At 39.1% G+C, this 22,433-nt stretch overlaps 2 protein-coding genes across 2 annotated transcripts in view; one reads left to right on the top strand and one right to left on the bottom strand.

Annotated features, from left to right (window-relative positions):
- Positions 1-2,635: 2,635 nt before the first annotated feature.
- SPX (spexin hormone) lies at positions 2,636-8,420 on the top strand. Its single transcript, XM_035888505.1, has 6 exons — positions 2,636-2,641; positions 3,566-3,646; positions 3,778-3,835; positions 5,264-5,326; positions 5,981-6,067; positions 8,362-8,420. Exons 1-6 carry the CDS (start codon positions 2,636-2,638, stop codon positions 8,418-8,420), a joined length of 354 nt encoding a protein of 117 aa, XP_035744398.1.
- A 3,916-nt stretch (positions 8,421-12,336) lies between these two features.
- Positions 12,337-22,433, bottom strand: part of GYS2 (glycogen synthase 2) — a 46,079-nt gene continuing 35,982 nt past the window's right edge. The window contains exons 9-16 of the mRNA XM_009648748.1: positions 22,218-22,277; positions 21,496-21,574; positions 20,725-20,838; positions 18,203-18,329; positions 16,282-16,377; positions 14,592-14,755; positions 13,330-13,410; positions 12,337-12,558 (exon numbers count right to left, since the gene is read on the bottom strand). Coding sequence (XP_009647043.1) covers positions 12,337-12,558; positions 13,330-13,410; positions 14,592-14,755; positions 16,282-16,377; positions 18,203-18,329; positions 20,725-20,838; positions 21,496-21,574; positions 22,218-22,277 — 943 coding nt within the window. The remainder of the gene's footprint in view (positions 12,559-13,329; positions 13,411-14,591; positions 14,756-16,281; positions 16,378-18,202; positions 18,330-20,724; positions 20,839-21,495; positions 21,575-22,217; positions 22,278-22,433) is intronic.

The raw sequence follows: 22,433 nt of genomic DNA, 5'->3' as shown, positions 1-22,433 counted from the left end.
GGAAAAATAAAAACCTTTTGGAAAAAAAATAATTATGGAAATTCAATTTGGGATTGGGTTCATTTCACCTGATGCTGTCTGTGTAAAATGCTGCCTGAAGCCAATACTGCTGCCAGAAGATGCTCCTCCTTGAAGTCCTATTTCCCTCCACTCTGTAAGAGTGATTCAGTTTCTAGTCAAAAGCAATTAGTGACATTTTAGATGCCCTAGGGTTCCTGCCTGACCTTCAGCTGCTTCTCCACAAGTCTTGGGTCTCTTGCAGCCCCTGTGCCACAGCTGGCAGTCCCATGTGTGTGTTTCAGGTGTCCGGATGGTGTCTGGGCAAGGTAGCCTGTCTCTTGCTACTAGTTGAAACTAAACACTTTGCTTTTAGACACCTTTGTGCTGCTGAGACACCTGATGATAAAACATCAAAACCATTTAATTTAAGAGGATGCTGTCAAGGCCCTGCATTTGCTCTTGAGCTGGTGGTCACCTTACCCTGCAACAGGCCAGTTCAGGTTTTGACCTGCACTGTTCAGCTCCCTACTGTCCTCCAGGCAGTCTCAGACAAGCCCCAGTCTCTACAAGGAGGCGAGTGGGACTCTGGCAATGCAGCCAGGTTTGGAAGAGAGAGTGAGACTCCAGCAACACCAACTCAGAGCAGCTCAGACTTTGAAGTGGTCAAAAGATAAGAAAAGCTGAAGTTTTCTTTCTACAGTGTAGTAACAACATAAGTCTTTCTCCATGCTTCCCATTCTCTCCCCCTTCTTCCCAGTTCCAACAGAAGGGGCTGAGCTGGTTGTCTTCATGGTTTATTTTGTGTTAACTTGTCTAATTCCAACGGCAGGAGAACCAGGGCTTATTTTCAATGCCAAACACATTCCATTTTGTGTTGTGAAGAGAATATACTTTACATTGACCAATACCGAAGGCAGGTGGTTAATTTTCACAGACTCGTTCTATGTTTTGATTTTGGCCCTGTGGTCTGTGCATAAAGAGAGGCTCTGAAGTTGCTACAGAAGGGAGTAGGTGAGTAACTTCATCTTTTCCAAGTCTCTGCTTGTCAAATGTTTCCTGGATGCAATGCGTAGCCCCTTTCTAAGGCTAAGGGTTTAAACATCATCAAGAAGTGTCGCTGATCTGTCAGAGCAGGAGGAAAAGAGCAGGGAAAATGTAAACTTCACATTGAGGTAGATGCAAGTAGAATCCCTTCTGCTGGCTAGGGTGCATCATGGCATGGCCTTTTTAAAGGATAGAGGTATAATAGCAGCTCCCAGACATCATGAGAGCTGCATGAGGCCAAGAACTATAACACCTTCTCATTTCTTGCATCTATACCAGAGTGAGCTGCAGACGATACCGGGTCTGTATATTTGATGAACAGTTCTGTCTGGTATGAGCAGAGAACAGAGCAATATCACCCCAAAAGCTGGAGAGCAACTGCACCTTCACTAACAGTGTGCTTCAGAGCAGTCTCCACAGACACATCATGTGAAGGAAAAGCTCATAACGAGCCTTAGCAGTGCTTATCTGCAGACTCCTTGCTCAGACTCCACATACACGAGTGTGTGTTTGTCACACATATGGGCTGACCTGTATTTTTCTTAGACCACAGGTTGGTCCTATTTGTGAGGCTGCCACAGTAAACTTTCTACTGGCCAATCTTCTAATCAGCAGATTTCTGGCTCCCTATCTGCTTTGCTTCCCTTTCTGCTCCCCTCTCCCATTTTACAAGGGAAAAAAATGCAGGAGCAGAGATAAAACCCCTAGCTACAGAACCAGCAAGGCTAGGCACCAAGCATGACTAGCTCTTTGCCTGAGGACCAAACCCACTGTCCATGACTGTCATGAGTCGTACAATCACTGAGCAGTAGCTTATGGAAACGGCTTCTTTGATTCCCACTTCCTGCCTTTTTTCTGTTTACTGCTCCACCGCTTGACCTATTCAAGCCCACGATCTGAGCTTTTACTCCAACCAATCCATGAGACAGAAAAGTGTTTCTGACTCTTAAGGGTTGGGGGGTTTTTTTGGTGGTTTTTTTTTTTTATTCAGCTTTGTATTTTTACTTGTGTGTAAGAAAACTGGATACAAGAGAGAGTTAGAGAGTCAAACAAGAAATTGCATCCTCTAAATGTATGCTAGGAATAACCTCAAGCTAGCAACCCTGGATAAGTTACCTTTTGCTTGATGTTGGCATGTTATGACTGGAGAGTAATTTACTAACTTTTCCAGCTCCCACAATGGATAGCAATCTGATATCTGTTAGATTATCCTAGGTAAACACTCATCATCCATATTAATTCCTGCTTCTGGCTGTGGTTATTGATCATCTAGCCAGAAGGTGACGTATTGCAAATGCACAGGGCTGATGCTGATGTATTCAGAAGGTATTCACCTGGCTAATGGGGTGCATCTCCAAGTGTATCCATCTTTCAATCATTTCCCTGACTTCCTGCAAGACTACAGGTTTCCCTCAGGAGTCATCAGACCTTCTACTTCTCCATCTACAGGGCTGACAAGAGATCCCTTTAGACTCCTCTGCCTTGCCACGGAAGGGGAGGGTACCTTCACTCCGAAGATTTAAAAAGGGACCCCCAAACCTTGTGACACATTATCCCAAGAAAAGACTGAAGATTTGCCACTGAACTAAGTATGAAGGTGAGTGAGACTCTTTTGGTGTGTGGGAAATATTTGGTTTGCAACTTATGTTTTTTCATGTGAGTATAATATTTAGGAACTGCAGGGGGGCTTAATAATTTTAACTTTAAAATAACCTGAGAGGAATATATACATAGTTATATTCAGCACGCTTGAAACAACTGCATTAAAAAAACATTAATAGCACAATGAGCTCTCAAAAACAGGATGAAATAAACCACTCTGAATCATAATGTTAGATGCTATCTGTTGCCCCTCACTGTTATCAATGCATGAATAACGACATGGTCTGTGCGAACAAGCAGAGATGCAACTTGTTCGCACAGGATTCACACTCCATGCTTTCATTTGCATGTGCTGCATCAGCGAACAAACTCCAAGAATCAAAAAAGCCTCTCTCGTGACATGTGTGTAATCATGGTTGATGCAAATAGGATGCTAAGTTTAAAAACTTTCTTTTCCTGAGGAAGTAGTGATCCGCTCTCCTGGTTGGTTGGCGGGTTTGTTTGGAATGGCAAGTCCCCTACATTTCCTTGTTGTCTAAACTCTATGACTCGAGGTTTGGTAAAATCAAGATATACTTTATATAATCTTTTCCCCTTAGTTTGTACATTATTCTCATTTCTTGAGGATCTAACGTCCTTGTAAACAGGAGCACAAAAGGTGCTTGCCACATACCACAAAGGTATGGAACCTTCATAATAACTGCGAGTAAAGAGAATAAAATATGTTTGATTTAACATTCATCATCCCATCAGATCACTGTGTATTGAAGCTGAAATAGCTACTGAGCAAGAGGAGGTTTGGCAGCAAGACAGGGAGAAAGGAGCGACTGGAAGTACCCTTGCATTTAGATTTGAAGTTGAGAGGATCTACAGATCTGAAAGGCTTTTCTTGTACCTTGTGGTTCTTTGTTGTGCACAGGGACTGCGTAAACTGACAGCATCTGCAATGGCACTGTTCCTGGCAGCATCCTTCTTATCCTTCTCCTGGAGTGCACCTCAGGTAAACAGCTTGGTCAGGCTGAATGTGCATCACCCATGAATCTCGCAGGTTGGTGCTGTTTAGGTATTTGTACTAGTTAGTAATGGCATGCAACATTGATATGTCTCTTTTCTCTTTTTTTTGGCATAAAGGCTCATTTCCAAAGGAGAAACTGGACTCCTCAGGCTATGCTCTATTTGAAGGGTGCACGTAAGTCCCAAGCTCTTTCCATTTTGAGGAGATAACTTTCTCTACCACTGGATTATTCCTGGTCTGCTTGGCTCCACACAAGCAGTAAATCCCCGAGGATGCTGTGGAGGTAGAAGTTCTGAGGCCTGCAGGGATGGGTGAATTGTTATTCCTTCTTGTCTCTGAAACAGTGGCATTGCCAGTATTATTACTGTTTTTTAAAGAAATCAAATTGAAGAAAGCAAGTATTGGAATAAGAAAGCAGAACAAACTACTGAAAATGTATAGAGTTTGAAGCTTGATTGTAAAACCTATTGGAAAAGCAGTTTCCTTGTCTGAAATAATCCTAAATGGGGTTTAAGACACATGGGATATAGTTATCATTCCTTATTCTCTCTCAGGCTTTATTAAAACACCTTCTCAAACAACAGGAGAACACACATTCCTATTACAAGAATCTTGCGTTAGAGTTCGTATCAAGACCACAAGTAACCTCTTCTGCGGAGAACTTGGACGTCAGTGTTATCAATATTGTGGTGTTAAGGCTGCACAGATGACCTTTTGAGTTTCTGTTGTTAGTCCAGAGCTAAAGAAGCATTAAATATAAAGATAAAATTTAGAGCCAAAGAGAGATTTTGTCCCCTGATGCAAATCCACAAAATTTAGCAGAAATATTTGTATTTTTAAAAATTCTATTCTGAATTATCGTTTCAAAATTAAGAGCTATCAAGTACAGTAGATATTAAGAGAGCAAGAAAAATAGCTTTCTTGATATTAAAAAAAAATAATTGAAGCTTATGATCCTGACAGAAATGCAAAAGGGAGACAATATAAATAATAACACCACAAAATAAATATAGGCTCTAAACAACTGTAAGTGCAACTGAAAAAAGTTCTAGTGACATTAATTATTTCTATTCATAAAAGCAAAGAATTTGCCCCTTTTTTGTTTTGTTTAATTGTTCCATCTTAATAATGCACCATGTCCTATAACAACTTGTGTATCATTCTTACTGATGTATAGGAAGTAATGTGATTTTTTTTTTAGGTTTTTTTTTTTCATTTTTTAAATAGAAATATCCCTTTAAAAGGCAATACTTTACAGTCCAGCAAAGAGATTGAAGGCTTTTGACTGTACAGCAGTTGAGGAAAGAGGGAGGAAAAGACAGTAAATTCCTCCCAACTCACAGTTCCTACAGCAGGTTAATACAAGAATGAAAAGTGCTGAAACACCAGTTCTATGGAATAAAGTATGTCTTGAGCGTTCCGGGTTAGGATGGGCTATTGGTGATTTGGAAAGACCCCAGGATGGACTTATGCCTCTCATTTTATGTTTGTAAAAGTATTGCTGTGATTGTGTATTTTGAAAAGACTAGTTCAGGGATCATAAAGTAAGAATTGCAACAGATTCAGGAGCTTGTTTTCACTTTTTTCCCACTGCTTTTGTAGAGGGACGTCGATTCATCTCAGATGAGAGCCAGCAAAAGGATCTGTATGACAGAATGCAGCTTGGTAAGTACATGTGCACAGGTCTATGTAATAAGTCAGCCTTTCCTCACATTATGGGAGAAATCTGTGAAAACTGGAGGGGATTTGTTTTCCTGGAATTATATTCAGGGAAGCAATTAAACTCCCTTTTGTTAGTTCCTTCATTTCAAAAAGCACATGATAAAAACTGTCTGACTTTTCTCTCTTGTGTATCTGTGTGACTTCATTTACATAAGTGATGTTCCAGACTGACCTGGCTGCTAAGCAGGATTATCATCAGTACCTTTGACTTTCTTTTTCCACTGGAAAAAATTCAATCAATTATTAATTGTGCTGAACTGACAAATGACAAAAATAAACAACATTAATCCATGTTAGATAATGTTTCTGGAGGAAACAGAATGTTGTAGCAAAGAAAGGAGCATATAAAAAAAAGAAAATGTTCTTTTTACCTTCTAAGGGACTTTAAAACCATCTCCTTTTTAAAAAGATTGCTAGTCTCTTCTGTGTTAGATATTTATCAGGCTGGGTTTGAGCAGAGAATGTTATAGAGTGAAGGAGACAACAGTATTTTTTTCTTGTTGGGTCTCTAGTTATAGAGATAAAAAAGCAAAGAACAAAATAAATAACTGCCAGTAAATGCTAACAAACCATGCATCTCTGATTTTATAATTCTAGAAACACGCAGCCAAAACACAAATCCTTTATCTCTTTCTGAAGCTGCAGCACTGTTCCTTAGTTCATTACAGAAAGCACAAGAAGGAGGTAAATGCATGTTTTGTCTTACCCTGGCTTTTTAAAAAGGGGTTTACCAGTATTTAATTTACTGACAATTTAGTAAGTTGATCTAAAAGGCCTGCTTTGAGATGAGATATTATTCCATAGAGTGCATTGTATTAGGGTGTACATTTACACAGATTAGAATATGAATCAGATAAATGATAGCAGGTAAACTTTTGCATATTCTGCTTTTAATTTGCTTTTCAGATGTTTATTGGTTTGAATTCAAAAGAATGGCTATTTTGAATTGAATTTTCCAGAACAAAACTCTACTGGGGTTCCTTTTTCTGCAGAATATTGTTTGCTTGTGAAATTTTCGTTCCTCCATTGGCTCTTATGTCCTGCTGGAAAGGCTTAAAAGCATCCTGAAACGCCCCAGCAGACCTAAAAAGCCCCAGCAGAGGAGCTGTGGGATTCACATCTGGCTCCTGAGACCTCTGTCACTGGCACAGCTGACAAGGGGTCCCAATGACATTTAGAAGCAGAGCCCTGAAATATCCTGAAAAATCCCGTAATTCATTCATGTGTTCCCAGCCTCCCAGAGATATTGTCTAACCCTTCCACCTCTGCCTCCTCACCACCTGCTTCCTCACCACCTGCTATGTGCTTCCACTTCTCACTTCAGAACCTCAGAATCCACATGTCCCTTCCACAGCACCCTCCAGCAAAACCCAGCTAGAGTCAGGCTTAAGTAACTTTCGTTTCCTCCTCTCCTTCACACATATTGCACCCCCTTAGATGAGGACCCCTGTCCTATGTTCCCCAGCTACCTCACCCTGCTATAGTTCACCTTTCCTCCCTAGACCAGCTTTCCTGCAAAGCCATTGTCCTGAACCCCCTCATCGTCTGACGCATATATACAGCTCACGAGGCTGAGACCCTAAATCTATGCTATCAATGTCCTCTGTCTTTCTACCTTCCACCTCTTCAGGTGCTTAGACTATTTTTCTGAAATGGAGCTGGGGACAGGGAGGTTGTAAAAGGAGGATACATCCTACAGTGCTGTGGAGAGCCTGCGCTGTGCTCTGGCCCCTGGGTGCTGGGGAGGCTGTTGTAGCATATACAAGGCCAGGAGTTTGTTTAAGTTATGCTCTTCCCCTCCTTGGTTCTGGACAGGGGGAACAGAAGGTGGCTAGAAGCTACCTTTGTTTCTTATTGTCCTTGTTATGAGTTCTTTATTCAGACTCTTAATTTCTGAAAAAGAAAAAAGCACTTTACTTCAATTAGGAAATGTGAAGTAAAACCCTAGTAAAATATGAGGCAGATTTGTACCTTACACACAGATGAGTGGTAAGACACGCCTGTTACTGCCTAATTGCCTTTGACATCAATAGTGTGTAATAAATAACTGCCTTGCCATTGCTGTGATATCTCCTCTCCTTAGTTATCTAAAGTACGCAGTTTCCCTTAAAAGAAAAGAGGGCTTGAGAAAAACCTGACAGGATTTACCTGGTGTATGTGTAGGTATGCTGGGATCACTCCTGTCTTCTCCACTTCCTAAAATCTCCCACTGTACATCATGTAGCGCTGGGGTTCTGTGCTCAGTTCTCTCTTTCCTGCCCTGGCTGAACTCTGCTAACCAAAAAAATTAAGTGGCATTTTGACTGAGAGAAAGGCAGAATGAAAAATGAGCATAGTGCTTTGGACAAAATATATTAGAAAGTCTAGAGATAAATCAGTGAAACTGTCATTTGTGTGCTGACAAAAAGAGAAAATTCTCTGAAGTTCACAATTAATACATTTTAGCGGTATTTTCCTGCCTGCTGTTGCTATTCCAGAGGAGACAGTGGACAGCAACAACCCCCTAAGAAAAAAGGCGACACACCTGAGAGACCTAAGCAGAAGTGGCAGCTTGTTTGAAAAACACTATGTGGAATAACATTGCCATCATTTTAGTAGGGAATAACAACATAGACAAACCTGGGTAAGCCCTGCACTTTCAGAAGATCACTTTCAGGCGATTTTAGAATCCTCTTGGCCGAGAGAAACGTGCAAATAAAGAACAAATACTTTATTCACTTCTGCATGAAAAATTTGTACCTTGTACTAAGATATCCCTCTGGACATGGTTTGTATCTTTGCTCTTCAGCAAACAGAAAAATTCCTACATTTAAAATGAGAGAAGATATGACTATTTCTACAAATGCCTGCATCTCTTAGCTAAGCATTCACATTACACTAGGCCTGTACCTGAGGCACATCTATTTCATGAAAACTTTGGCTGACTGAACTTTCTTTTATCTACAGCTTATTTTTCCCCCTTGTGTCTTGTCTTACAGTTGAAGAAGAAAACAGTGATCACCCTGGCTACTTGGCAGATAATCTATCAAATTGGTGAAATATTTCAAATTTCTTTAACATTTGTATTGCCTATGCCCTGAAGTCATGATTTGTGTAAACAGAGTATATCATCCACCCTCACTTAATTTCCCGAAGGGTGACGTATATATTCATTGCAACATTTTGAAAGCAAACTGATTAAAAGTTACTAATTCAGATAAGGAAATTATTTGTAAAGTTCCTGCCTTGTTTAGACCATTTTGTATGTCCCACCCAAAATTTAAAATACAGTGTAGCATCTTACCTGAAAAGATGATTAAAACTGTCTTTTTGGACAACTACTTCTTTAAAACCAATTTTTCAATAGTCTTTGGGAAACTTTTTACCACCTTCCACCCAGCTGTATATTGAAGCCTTTTTATTTCTGATAAAGGTAGATTCCTTCACCGCTTCACTGCTGGCCCTGTAAGTTGCTGATGGTCAATAAATATTATTTATGTGTTTTTGTGGTCTTACTGGAAAGTCCTCTGTAGTTCTCATGTAATTAAAAAGTAGCCACATGATTCTTGTGTCCAAGCAACTATGTTTTATTTTTTTAACCTTTAACCCTAGTTGTGCTCTTCATCTTTTAGTGCTACTTTCCTCTGATCTTTCTCATGACACTGCTAATTAATTTTATTAACTCACACTAACTATAATGTGGCTTCCCCCCAACACAAAGAAATGCAGCTGAAGGAACAGAGGAATTAATTTCTATCATGGGGCTATGGGCACTTTCAGTAATTGTTTATAATCTATATCATTTCATGGAGGAATATAACTGGAGAAATCAAAATGTCTTTGATTGTTCATTTTTAAGCACTAATATGTCTTTCAATAGCAGTATATATTGTATGACAGAACACATTAATGATGAATTTCATCTAAAGACCAACAGTATCCACCAGAATCTTTTCATTAATTTAATTACTCTTTGTTTCAAGCATAATCTGAATATCTCAGATGCATCTAAGTTATTCTTTAGCATATTTTATAGTATGATCAGTCAGTGCTCAGACAAAAAGTAGGTAGCTTATACATCCTTTGGTTTATTAGTATCATGAAATTCATATCCTTCTAAATGTCCCAGAGATACAAAAACTGTATTAATCCCATTCCTTATTGACTGATTTTTGTATGTATTCCTGATCTAAGCTCACTAGCTTAAACAATTCTTTGCGAATATCATGAAATAGAATAAACATTCTGCCATGTCAGTGAGCTATTTGTGAAACCCTAATATTTTCAGTTTGGCAGATAATCCCTTATGTAATAGATAGCTGCTACCAAGCTTGTCATGTGTCAGTAACTATTAGAGAAGTGTGGCATTTAAGTTAGGCAATCTGTCGCCTTGACTGAATGCAAAGCCATTCCCTCTAACACTGCAAATTCAAAAGGCAGGAATGTTTTACTGTAGTTAAACTGCCTTGCTACCGATGGCTAGTCCCAGCATTCAAGGCAGAACTAAAATAAGCCTAGAGGCACGAGGCAGAGGTCACTTTGGCTGCTGCGGGACCATTTCTAGAAGAATGGGCATAGCATTCACCTTAGTCATATCTCAGAAGTTGTGCACTTTCTGTCACTGGGCAGGTGCTCGAAGCACATGAGCATGCTGGATTTGTGTGAGATGTCATGCCAGCGTTCTGCTCTTCCCAGGGAACTCAAACACCATAAGCACATTTAAGGGTACCTGCAACCTGGATCATACATATTGCTTATTTTTCTTCCCTGGGACTTGTCCAGAAAGAAAAAGTGCAGCTGTCTTAATGCAACCCTAGCAAAATCTTTCCACTTTTGATATTGTCAGTGCTGTGCCTGCATCATTTAGCAATATTTACAATATGTGTGTAGTGATCACATGTTTCAGCACTGCAATGAAGCTGGGTCTGGAACAATGATAAACAGACATTCACCAGCCTGCGGCTACTAGAACATTTTTAGGCAACAAAGGAAGTGCTGGATCACTCTCAGATGATGCTAATGCAATTTTGATGACAGGGAATTTGGGGTGAAATGTTTTTGTTCAGTAGAAGAGTGCATTGAAATACAAGCAATAATGTTGGGTTTCTTGAATTGTTTTTGTTTTTTTTTTTAAGAGAACGTTAACTTGCAATCAATATACCCTTTAAATGTTCTTTTGTTGGGACTCTCAGCCATTACATTCTTTGATTCTGCAGAGGAAGTTTGATTAAAAGCGCTTTGGGGAAGACCATACATTTCTGAACTCACAAAATGCAGTTGTTCTCCACTTAGTAAACTGTAGGAAGGAAAATATTTGCAGTATCTTTGCTTCCACCACTTTCACGTGAAAAATAACTGCTCATTTTTTTAATTACTTTTAAAATGGCTAAAAAAATAGTGACTCCTTTTAAATACAATTAAGCTTTTGCCATAAAAGCTCAAACCTGTCTTCTGAGAATAGTTATTCTTTCAGGTATCCAAATCAGTTTAAGAATGAAAGTCCAATTTTAAAACTGATTTTAGGTGGCCAAAAATACAAATAAGTACCTAATCACTTTTAGTCTATATGGCTGATAGTAAGAACCACATCATCAAACATTGGTTAAGTGTTTGAAATGTAGGTGTCTAATCAAAGTTGGACCTCTAGACTCCCCCTGAGATTGACAGTGAAGGTAAATACCTTCAAAGGTTACATCATCTTACCTACTGAAGAACAGGCTGAATCAATTCCTGGAAATGTCTTTTCTTGAACAGCATGAGAAATTCTTGATGCACAAACTCCTAAAATAAAAGATAAATCCCCTTCCTAATGTCTTCATGTCAAGATCTACTTCTGAAGAGCATGTTCAGGCCCTCTTTGCATCTCTAGGAATTGAAATACTTTTGAAAGCTTTCTGTAAGGCAAATGAAATGCCTAGTTCTCATTGTGAGATTCAATTATTCCCCAAGCACTTTGAAGTTTCAGGTGCTTTTCAAAATTATGTCTATGGGGCAGATCTGTTCTTGGAATACTTTTAGCATTATTTGTTATGATTAGGTCTCTTCTAGAAGAAGTGAAATAGACCATGGACTAATGGGGCAACTGGAAGAACAAGAGTTACTCATCTTTCAATGTTGCAACGTTGCTCGATGACATGGAGGTTTGCCTGCAGGGGAAGGTGTTACTTAAGGAAATTTTGTCATTCTCTGTAGCCAAGTCACACGAATTTCCTCCCAAACTAATTTGTTAACAAACTTAGAATCTAAGACAAGATGAAAACAATAAAAGAGACATACCAGAGGAATCGGAAAATAAACGGTCTGCTGTTTATTGTGGGTCTAAGTGACTTCAGAAAGATGACTTCATTTGTCTCTAAAATTCAAATGCCCACTGCATAAGACTTTATATTGTTCCACAGGGAGTATGTTTTACCACTGGATCAAGACACTTCTGTGTGCTGTAAAAAAATGTTTTAAATCATGTAAGCTTACAATAAACAGCATAAGGAAAAAGAAAGACCATTTTCTTTTCAGTGTATCTTTTTTAACCCTGCTGAGGTTTCCCCAATGTAACACTTTTTTTGAGCTCTGTCTTAAAGTTCCTGTTAGTTTAGGAGGGGAAAAGGGGGAACATAAATGAAGCAGTAATACATTTGGGACACCGACAATGGAGCTATCAGCATGGACTATGATTAATATAGGTGATTATGTAGACAAAAGTATGATCTGCAGTTTGTATAAGTTCCTGAGAGGACTGTCGCATTCTCTAGGTTTATTAAGTTTGAGAAATCTCTTCTACCTCAAAGGGGCACAGGAGAATTGTAATTTAAACTACTTTCAAGGTGAAATAATATTAGGCTTTCCAACAGTGTAGCTCAAGTAACATTTAAGATTCCCCTAATTATATCACACTGTTCTTAACACAAAGCTTGCCAAGCCTACAGGAGAAACTGTTGAGTAGATGGAGAGACCCTGTCAGGGTGAGAGCAATGAATTCAGTTCCTGTATTCTCCATGCTGCTTCTTTTTTCCTTGCGGCAATACACCAAGGGAAAAGGGAGACTTGATGTTTTGCCTATCCCTTTCAGCTTCCTCATCCTCGTCATATCTTTCATCCTCATCTTCGTCTTCGCCTTCGCTATGGTGAGGGCTGGAATGCTGAGACACAGAAGGTGATGGTGGCACTGATGAAGGCCTGGGGTACCTGAAACCTTCCGTCTGGCAGAGAGAAGCAAGTTGTATGTATTATCACAATGTTCCTTAACTGGTTGCATGCAGCAATTTAAGGCTATCAACACTTCAAAGGAAACCAACAGTAGGATGTAAGCTAGACCTACTCTGCACTCTAAAATTAAACTCCCTTGAACCCAGATCCCCTCAGTCCTCCTCTGTCACTAAGCACATGCTTGTACGGCAGTGATCTTTAGCCTGTGCCATAAACAATATGCTGCCTTTACCGCACTGCTTTTTGCAAAATATTACTATCTTTATTGAGCCTTAAAACAATTAACACAACATGAAATCCTTCTGTACTCTGTAGTCAGAATATACTTATTGAAATTCAGAATTCAGTCTGAAGTTTTAAAACAGCTTCCTACTTATAATGTCAATATCTGCAAAACCAGAACCAAGCAAGGGGGTTTGGCCTGAGCCTCCTTTCTCCTTATTTAAAAAAAAAAAAAAATCCTTCTAACAGGAATTTCAAGGGCCATCCAGGTCACTCTAAATCACCTGAAGAACTGTTCCTGTATTACACCTGGTACCCCTAGTGTTTGCATCTGATACCATTGCAACTCTTGACTGGAGCTCGGGTCTTGATGAGCTCTCTTGTTGAGCCTTTAACCATGAGTTCCTACTTCCCTTCAATTAAAACAAAACTTGCTAACTTTCCTCTCTCTCTCTCTCTTTTTTTCTTTCTCTCTTCCCACCCCCCGCCCTTTGTAAAGTAGCTAAAATGCAGATGAACTCATCTCCAAAAGCAGACTTTACCTTTGGTGGAGCACTTGGTTCCATCTCAAATTTATCTGGGAATGTTCTGCTGAGGGCCAGGTGTCTGGCATGCATGTAATACTGCAACATAAGAAAGAAGCCTTTACAAGTGAAGAAAGTCTTGGGTAATTTAAGCAGGTAAAAAAGGAACATAAAATGAGTATCTTAAAGATGATGCTGAACAAAGGCTAAACACGTTTTCAGCTAAGGAGAATCCAACTGATATCACTGCTTGTAATGAATACATTGCTGTGAAGTAGTGAGCCATTCATGTTAGATTCACACTGAAGTAGAGTCTGAACAGAAGCTGAGTAAGTTTTCTGTAAGACTAAGATGTATCAAGATGGAAACCAGCAGTTATCTCTGTCAGTGTAGTTCTTATTGAGTGATAGATATTCTTTTTCCCTCGAGACAGAACTGGCTCTTTTTTAACCAGGAAAATTTTTGTCTTTAAGTGTGCATGTGTACACACATAGAATCTGGACTCACCCTTGCATAGGAAGCGGGTGTAATAGTTACAGAGAAGTAACATTTATGAGTTTACTGAGGCATGGTATTTAAGAATTTGGCAAAAATATTCACAGATCCACCATATTCACAAGTCTTCATCACATGCACGTAAAAAAATAAATTTTTGTGTCAGGGTCTTGGGCTGTGTTGGGAACCATATAAACAGAAAGGTTCTCACACAGGTGTCAGAGCAAGACAAGGTCCAAAGTAGTTACAAAACTGATATATGTGCATCCACTTCTTTGCTCCTGTGGATTTGAGAATACTGCTTTGCTACTGTCTTAGTAGGTAGTACTGCGGTGTTTTTTATGTCAAATTCAAAACACTATTTTGCCTTTAAGGCACAGAGGTAGTTTAGGAATGCTGAGGAGCCACAAGGCCCAGCAGCATTTTAGGAAGAACAGGTAGGATTTCTGAAAGGGTCCAGATGACTTTGGAGCACAAATCCTACTTAGTGTAGGGCTGCCCATTTGTCAGACACACAAGTTTTTTACATTGTCTTCAGAGGAGTACTAAGACCTCAGTGTGACTGGCTTCTGCTCTAACCTATTCAGTTAAGTCATATCTCTCCTTACTGCTGGAGAATGGAAGCATTACACTGAAGTGTAAAGGCAGGCTTTGCCTTTAGCACCTTTGAGAGGTGCCTTTCAGAACTGGAATTGTCTCCTTGCATTGTAGCATGATGCTGAAGACTGCTAGTTAGATGTATGTGTCTGGAATTTTTAATACCTCTATTACATAGTTTCACACACCCTGCCTAGGTATCTCCAGTCCAAAAGATCTGAGAGTCTCTCAGTTCGGTTTCTTTGGATGATCCTCTGGCGACGGGACTGCTGACAAAATCCGTACAGGAACTGAGTCAGCTGGTTGCATGATTCATCAGGTGAGCGGAACCTCCTGTCAACTATGTAGATGCCTGAAGGATAAAAAAAAGGTGTAGATGAGTGAAACTGAAAAAGGGATCTGACCTCTTAAATTTCCATTCTACCTTTTGTCACATAGTCTTACAAACATTCAATGTATTATATGTTCTTTTTAATGTCAGAAGGCAGATATAACTGGAACATTTGTTACTATTCTGATGGAATGGAAAGCTGCAGAGAAATATGTATTTTTTATTTTAATTTTTTTTACCTTTCAGGCTGAAATTCAGCAAATTATTCACAACTCAGAGGCTTTGTTGTTGTGTAAGTAAGTCCAAAAGGATGCAAGAGTTTCTGGATAAAGACATATCATTTTTATCTCCCATAATTTTAAAAATACTGACTGCTTTGAAAAAATAATGTAGTGCTTTCCTAGTTTGCAGTATAATTTAGAAGTGTGGATGGTCAGAATCAGCCTGTAGGACAGAGGCTGTGTTTTCTGTAGAAATACAAGTGTTTCCATAGAGATAGCTAACTCACATATATCAGTCAATATACAATTATGGCAGAGAGAGGGCTGAGGTAAACTTTGTCTCTGCGTAGTTTGTTGAGATCAGTACTTCATTCTTTCCACCTTCCGTACACTAGGGTGTTGGGAAGAAGAGAGTACTAGATCTCAGCTATCTTAATGGACAAGACAGACACACAACTACCTTAACTGAAGTGCCTGGTGTCCCCTAGGAATGTGCATTAAGTTATGTCAACGATCACATCTATGTTTTAGCAGAGAAAAACAAGTCACCTGCGCTCTTCATCTGTGACCTTTCTGGAGGTTCTCAAAGACATGTCTACCCAGGCAGGCATAGCTATATTTTGAAACTGGCTCTACCTGTGCCCCTAGGTCAGGGCATAGTTGGTACTGGTGTGGAGCTGTCATTGTCTCATTGTGCAGACAAGCCAAGGTATTTAGAAAGACGCCCTAGTCTGGGTACATTTTCAGTATTGTCTTGACACAACAGGAGTTGGCTACCCTCCTCCTCACCACACTCCAATCATGAACCATTTCTAAACCTTTATGAACAGATTCTTATTTGTAAGTAGGTCCTTTTTATTTTCTCAGGCTTATCTTTTAACGTACATGATAATTTACTCTTTGTTTGGTGGGGGCAAATTTCACTGGCCTCAAAAGTCTTGGTACATCCTTCTTGGACTATTCGAAGAGAAGCAGATTTTCACTGGTTCTTTTGAAGGGCTCAAAGTGTTACACTGTAACCACAGGCATTAAAGGGAAGTGCTGGGAGACTGGAGAGCAGTATGAGGAACACTGAGTTTGGAAGGATAAAGCAGACAAAAGGTTAAAGGGAGCCAAAAGAGAGAGAACCTGGAAAGGGTTTGGATAAATATGAAAGCTTGAATGGCTGGTTCAACATAACGAGATATTCAGAACTCTGAATGTATTCCCCCAATGAAATCCATTGCACTAGTGAAAGCACAAAATTGAGGAGCAATAGGATTGTTGCTGTGCTTTTTGCTTTCCTAACTCAGAGGCAGTATTTTGACATGGTGTTAAAAATTTTACCATAAGCTGCTGGGTCAGAAACATGTTCCTGCATGAAACAGCCGAATCCAGAAAGGTTTGTGGTTACACTGGGAATGCCCATCACAGTACATTCAGCTGCCAAAAGAAACAGACAAAAAGCATTTCAGGGCAATATGCTTTGAATGGTTTCACCTTGAGTGGAAAAAAGAAAAAGAAACAGGCAGACAGAAGGTCTCATAACACTAGAGCTGCTCTGAAGATGTCAGGTGAAAACTATTATGCTAAAACTATTAAGAAAGATTTGGAGAAAAAGAAAGAAAAAGAAATTTTAAAGAAAATTTCACACTGCTTTTGCGAACATATCTGTGTTTCCCAGCAGCTAAACTGAAAACTTACTGGGAGTCCAGTGTTGAAACAGAGAACCAATATATAGCCTGGACTGTTTGTTTGGATTTTAAATTGAAGCCTGTTGTACCCATATGTTCATCAGTTGTTCACAACTATTTACAAAACTCTTTAAGTGGCTCTCTTAAGTGCAGGAGCATCTTACATTTTGTATTTTGATATTCATTGTTTGTACACTGGTCCCTATAGCAAGAAAAAAATCCCCACAAGCTCCATCATTAACTCAGGACTGCATTCAAAGTAGATGTAGACATAGTTTTATAAAATTAGAAAATGTATGCATCTTTTGTAGCTATTTCTATCATTGCTGTGAGCAAGAATAACTATTTACTCAGGCTTAAAGAGTTTTGCCATGAGCTTTAGCCTAACCTAAGACAGCATGCAGATAAGGTAAATGCTTTAGTCTTTGAAATGCTGAAAGCTATCTACATTGGCCTTCATTCATATGACAATAAAACTGGTGTCTATAAATCTACCTTAAGAAAATCACTTTTTGTTTCTGGGAGAATTAAATGGGTATCAACAAGGAGAACCACTTTTGCATTAGTAAAGAAAAGAGAAATTACCCTTTTAACTAGTGTAAATCACAGCTTTCCTCAAAACTGTAAGTACCAGTCTAACTTTTCTGTCCAGGTTTACTTTAATGTTAACCTCAAAATCATCCCTGGCTGTCATACTTTCTTTATACCTCAGCTGAGATTAGAACAGGAAGAGAAATTGCTGGAATGCAAGACAGTTTGCTTAATTGGAATTGGATAGCTCTCTTACTTGGAGAGAAATAGCTTTGGAGAATGACTAAGTTTGCAAAATTTCTGTTCCGATTCACTGGCTTACAACAAATGCTCTTCGGAGGGGCACCCCAACTTTCGGATGTGTATCAAGACTACAGAAGGTATTTGGGAGGACATAAAAAATGCAGGCAGCTAGGCTTTGATCTTCATAGGTATTCAAATTCATAGTCTGCACTGATTTCATCAGGTGTTAAGTGCTTTTTGTAAATCTGGGCCAATTTTTTAAAGTCGGAAATTACATGCTCTGTATCTGTAGAAATTTCCATTTAATTCTGTGAGATTCTCTACCACCGCATGTATTTGTGGTAAATATCTTAGATATGGTGTTACATAATTCTATCAAACTTAACTGTTATCTTGAATTAAATCCACTGAAGTATGTCAGCTGGTAGCATCAGATTTCTTGCCCTACTTTTTTCAATATGTGCATTCCTCTAAATCTTCTTTTAAAATCCTTGAATCAAGTTAAGGATTAAGTTTAAAAAATGATTTTTTGTTCTAAAGCCACAGAAAATCAAAAAATTACATGTAAGTATGGGAAAGGGTCCAGCGCAGGGACAAATGTGAGTAGTTGTCAGTCAGTAGATGCCATTTTATACCACCTGGCCCCCAAATTTTGCCAGCAGTAAGACCTTTGCACTGTAGAAGAAACAGAGCCAAAAGAGTTTTTTCAACACTCCAGAAGAAAATGGCTGCAAAGCTATTCTGCATCAACTGAATGGATATTCATCTTTCGATGCTAGTTAAGTGTATAGATTGCCTACCTGGAGTGTAACCCCAGGGTTCATAGTATGATGGAAATACACCGAGGTGGCAGCCTCTAACAAACTCCTCATAGTCCAAGGGCAGCAGTGGGCTTGTTGAAGAAAGAAACTCTGGATGTAGGATCACCTGGATATTCAAAACTTACATTAGAGGTGAAAGAAAACCATCATCAATACAATTTAATTATCAATAAGCTTAAGAATTCCTTCACTCTTGTCTTTTCCTAAGTATCTGGACAACACCACCTTTGCCCATCTGTTATCGAATTCACTTCCCACACTAAAATGTATCCTCCTTGCATGTAGTGTTGTATCCTGCCTGTGTGCAGTTTTGTCCTGGAAATAGTACTGATAATGAACCCTTTCTCTGGACAGGTCTTCAGCTTTATCCTTGTTGATTGAGGAAGACCATGTCCATTGAGAATTATGCCTAAGGCTGTGGCATTTAGCAATACTAAATTGGTTCTCTTGGTCTGTTATACCGAGGTACAGAGTATTGGTATGTCTTGTTCCAGAGGAGGCCTCAGGATGATACAGGACTTCTGAGCTTCACAGCATCCAACTGAAATACAGGAATGCTTATGATACTCAATGGAGCTCTCAAGAACTGAGACAATTTTGAAACCAGGCATACTACAGCCCCATCATCACAATCCTGTGCCTAGGGTAACTAAACTTGCTGAAAGACAAAGCTTATTAACTTAGGCTAATGTCCTGCTCTTAGGACCCAAGCTAATTTATCTGCATGACTCTGCAGGGCTTGGGGTCACTGCCCATATTCCCATAAGTAGAGAAGTGCCTTGTGTATGCTGTCCAGTCAGCTTTGGGAGGAACGAAGGGTTTAACCTTCTCTGCCCTTTTTTTCCCACATAAACATACTGTGGACATTACTCCATGTCAAGGATATGCTTTTATCCTTTCTTAATAATATAGTCATGCTTCTCACTTCAGTAAACCAACACATGAATGTATTCAACCAGTATGGGCTGTAACCTCATTAAGCAAGCTTATCTGATCCCAGTGAATCAAATAAGATTTTCCATTGGCATTGCTGAGGCTAGGACAAGAGGAAATGGCTTCAAGTTGCACCAGGGGAGGTTTAGGTTGGACATTAGGAAAGATTTTTTCACCAAAAGGGCTGTCAAGCATTGGAATGGGCTGCCCAGGGAAGTGATCGAGTCCCCATCCCTGGAGGTATTTAAAAGGACAAGGATCCTTAGGGACATGGTTTAGTGGTGGGATGGCAGGGTTAGGTTAACAGTTGGACTTGATGATCTTAAAAGGTCTTTTCCAACCTAAATGATTCTATGATTCTGTGATTCTATGATTTTTCACATGCCGACTGTGTCTGCATGGATATGTCATACACCTTTCAAAATTACTTTCCATTTGAAGTTTATATATTTTTTGTCCATGACATTCAGGTCATTAAGCCTGTTCATGCAGCAGGTAATTTTCCAGTGCTAATGACAGTCCTGTACAAACTTGACATAGAGCTAGCCAAACAAGTCTGCTGAGAAACAGGAAGAGGTGTCTGCAGTGTTACATACTGTTTTCTAATGACTTCAAGCAGTTAGTTCTGAGGAATTTTTTATTACATTTACATACAGTGCATCCTTCCACCCATCTTTTGTTACATCTAGTATATTATTACCATATTATGCTCTCAGAGCTCGTTGGAGACAAACACTTAACAGAGAATATGTTAAGCTGGGAAGAAGCAACTAGGAAGTTGAGGAAAATATTTACTTAGTTATTGTCAGAGGTTTAAAAGCCAAAACACTGAAAACAAGTGATATATCATTGTCAGAGATACTATGGATCTGACTTTAAAAAGGAAGTTTGGAAGAGGAAGAATTTGCAGTTTTAGGTCTACTTTGAATAGATAGATGATAAGATAATCCTAGTTGACAGAGAGAATGTCAGAGACTGCAAGACCAAAAAAATCTTTGGCAGACTTGTGAAAGCAGGAGCTGATCACTTCTGTGGTCTGGCAAGATAGATATGGATACATTTAGCTTCATCAGTTGATGTAAACATGAGCACAGCATGAACAGGAAGTATTTCTGCTCAGGAACAAAGCTCTGGTTACCTTCTACAGCAAATGCTGAGTGTCAGGGTGTTGCTCTTAAAAGATGAACTCCAGAAATATCTGTGCTCAAACTCTGAACCTCCAGTTTTAAGCAAATGAACCTATTACGGAGTTTTACATCTGGGTGCAAAAGACCAGTGGCATTTTCTGGATTTTAGGAGTTACTAAACCATTCAGTACAGAAGGCAGCAATGAAAACAATTCCCTAACATCAGATTTCTAACTTGAAATTAACTTGGTTAAACAGCAACTGAGGATATCTGTGAAGTGAGTAGTTGTTATTCCTGGAAAGGGAGGAAGAGGGAAGAAGTACTCTATTAGTATATACTGCCTATCAAGAATGTGACTGCACTCCCCATGCTAATGATCCAGGCTGCGACTGTTTAAAGAAATTCCATTTTATATCTAAAATGAAAATGACAGAATGTACCTTTACTCTGTCTGTTCGGTTATTGAAAAGACCAATGCGTCGAATAGTATTGAGGATTGGATCGTTGCCATCATCAATCATGTTGTGAGTGGTCACTGGAGGCAGACAGTGTCGCTAAAAAGACAATAGGCAATCCATAAGCCAGACGAAAGTGTTGGGAAGAGTCCTGCTACCATTTTCTAAGATTAGTGGAAGACAGTGGGAGATTTTGTCATAGATGTGGATAGGCTTTTACTCTTTCATTTTAAGGTAAGAAAGGAAAGTTATGATCATATAACATTGTCTTCTGTATAACTAAGGCCACAAATGAGACCATAAAATCTGTCACAGGACTTGTTTAATTTACCTTAAAATAAATGTATTTGTACTAACTTTTAGGAAGGCCTACCATTTAATTTTAAAGGTTTTTAGTCAATACATTATGTCTCCTTAAGAAATTGATTGTGCATATTTAATAAAAATACAAGAATCCAGGCTTCAGGAACAATGCAAAGTTCACACTTAGTGCAGAAGAAAAGAGTTAGGAATTTTGGTATCCTGCATGTGACTGGGGAATGACTGGAATCCATGGATTCCTCAAAAGAATTAGCTTGGGTCATACTCTCATTAAAAATTATCACAGCTGACCTTTAAATGTTACCGATGAGGAGTATATTTGCTGCAAACTTCTTTTTCAAGGCATGCATATCAGTATATGTCATACACAATCCTTGTACACAGTCATATTTATCATTTATGCTAGATGTTTGTGTAAATAATACATTTTCTGACCTGAGTTGAAAAGATGGCTCTTTTCATAATGGTTATATCATCTCGGTCAAGAATCTTGTTCAAGTCTGGAATTTCTCCTCTGCAGAGGCAACACAGAGCCTATTTTACCAAATGATTTATCATCAGTTGTATAAAGAAAATGAAGAAACAGCAAACAAGGCCTAATCTGAAGTCTGCTGATGTCAACATGAATCTTCCCTTTGTTTTCATGGCCCTTCTATATTCCCTACATTTTGTTCTCCCATACACTTGCTGACTTTCCAATTAGTTTCCAAAAAAGCTATAGAATTCTTTTTTTCTGTTTTTTAGACACACCTTGTTTTTGCTGAAGTTCCAGTCACCCCATCTGTGCTTTGGGTCATTCACTTCCAACTGTCTTTTTAAAGGATATGACTAAGCCACTAATACATATTACTTTGTTTGTGGTGCTTTTTTAAGATGAGGTAGCTAATTTTTGACAGTGAGTAAGCCTTTGTGTTACTTAGACATCCCCCACGTCTCTTAAGACTCTTTCCACAATGGGGTACCTTTAGATATTTTCTCTGTGATTTCCCTGTTGAACAAGTAACCTGTATATGGAACAGAGTCCCATATCCTTACCCTATGCCCTTCCTATGGATGTCAAAATTTCTTACACAAAGAGTAGAAGCACAGAAATACCACAGGTAAGCCAGCTGAATATGTGGCTCTGCAAGGCAGAGCGAAGTAACCTATATACTCACTTTAGCAAGGCGTTGTAGAGTTTCTTTCCAAACTTTTCTTTCACAGATTGTGCAGTGTCCCTAGGAAAATAAATAAATATGTGTATAAAACATTGGAAAAAAAATTGTGCTTTCATGTATACTGTCAGAATCAAGAATGCAGCAGCAGACAGAACTCTGGTTCTCAAAGCTCTTTTATCCAGCCAGCAGCCATACTGATGGATTTCAACACAACTG

The sequence above is a fragment of the Egretta garzetta genome, unplaced genomic scaffold, assembly GCF_000687185.1.
Source record: "Egretta garzetta isolate BGI_Z169 unplaced genomic scaffold, ASM68718v1 scaffold81, whole genome shotgun sequence".
Lineage (NCBI taxonomy): Eukaryota > Metazoa > Chordata > Aves > Pelecaniformes > Ardeidae > Egretta > Egretta garzetta.
The sequence above is the reverse complement of the archived record's forward strand: the minus strand, read 5'-3'. Positions and strand labels throughout refer to the sequence as shown.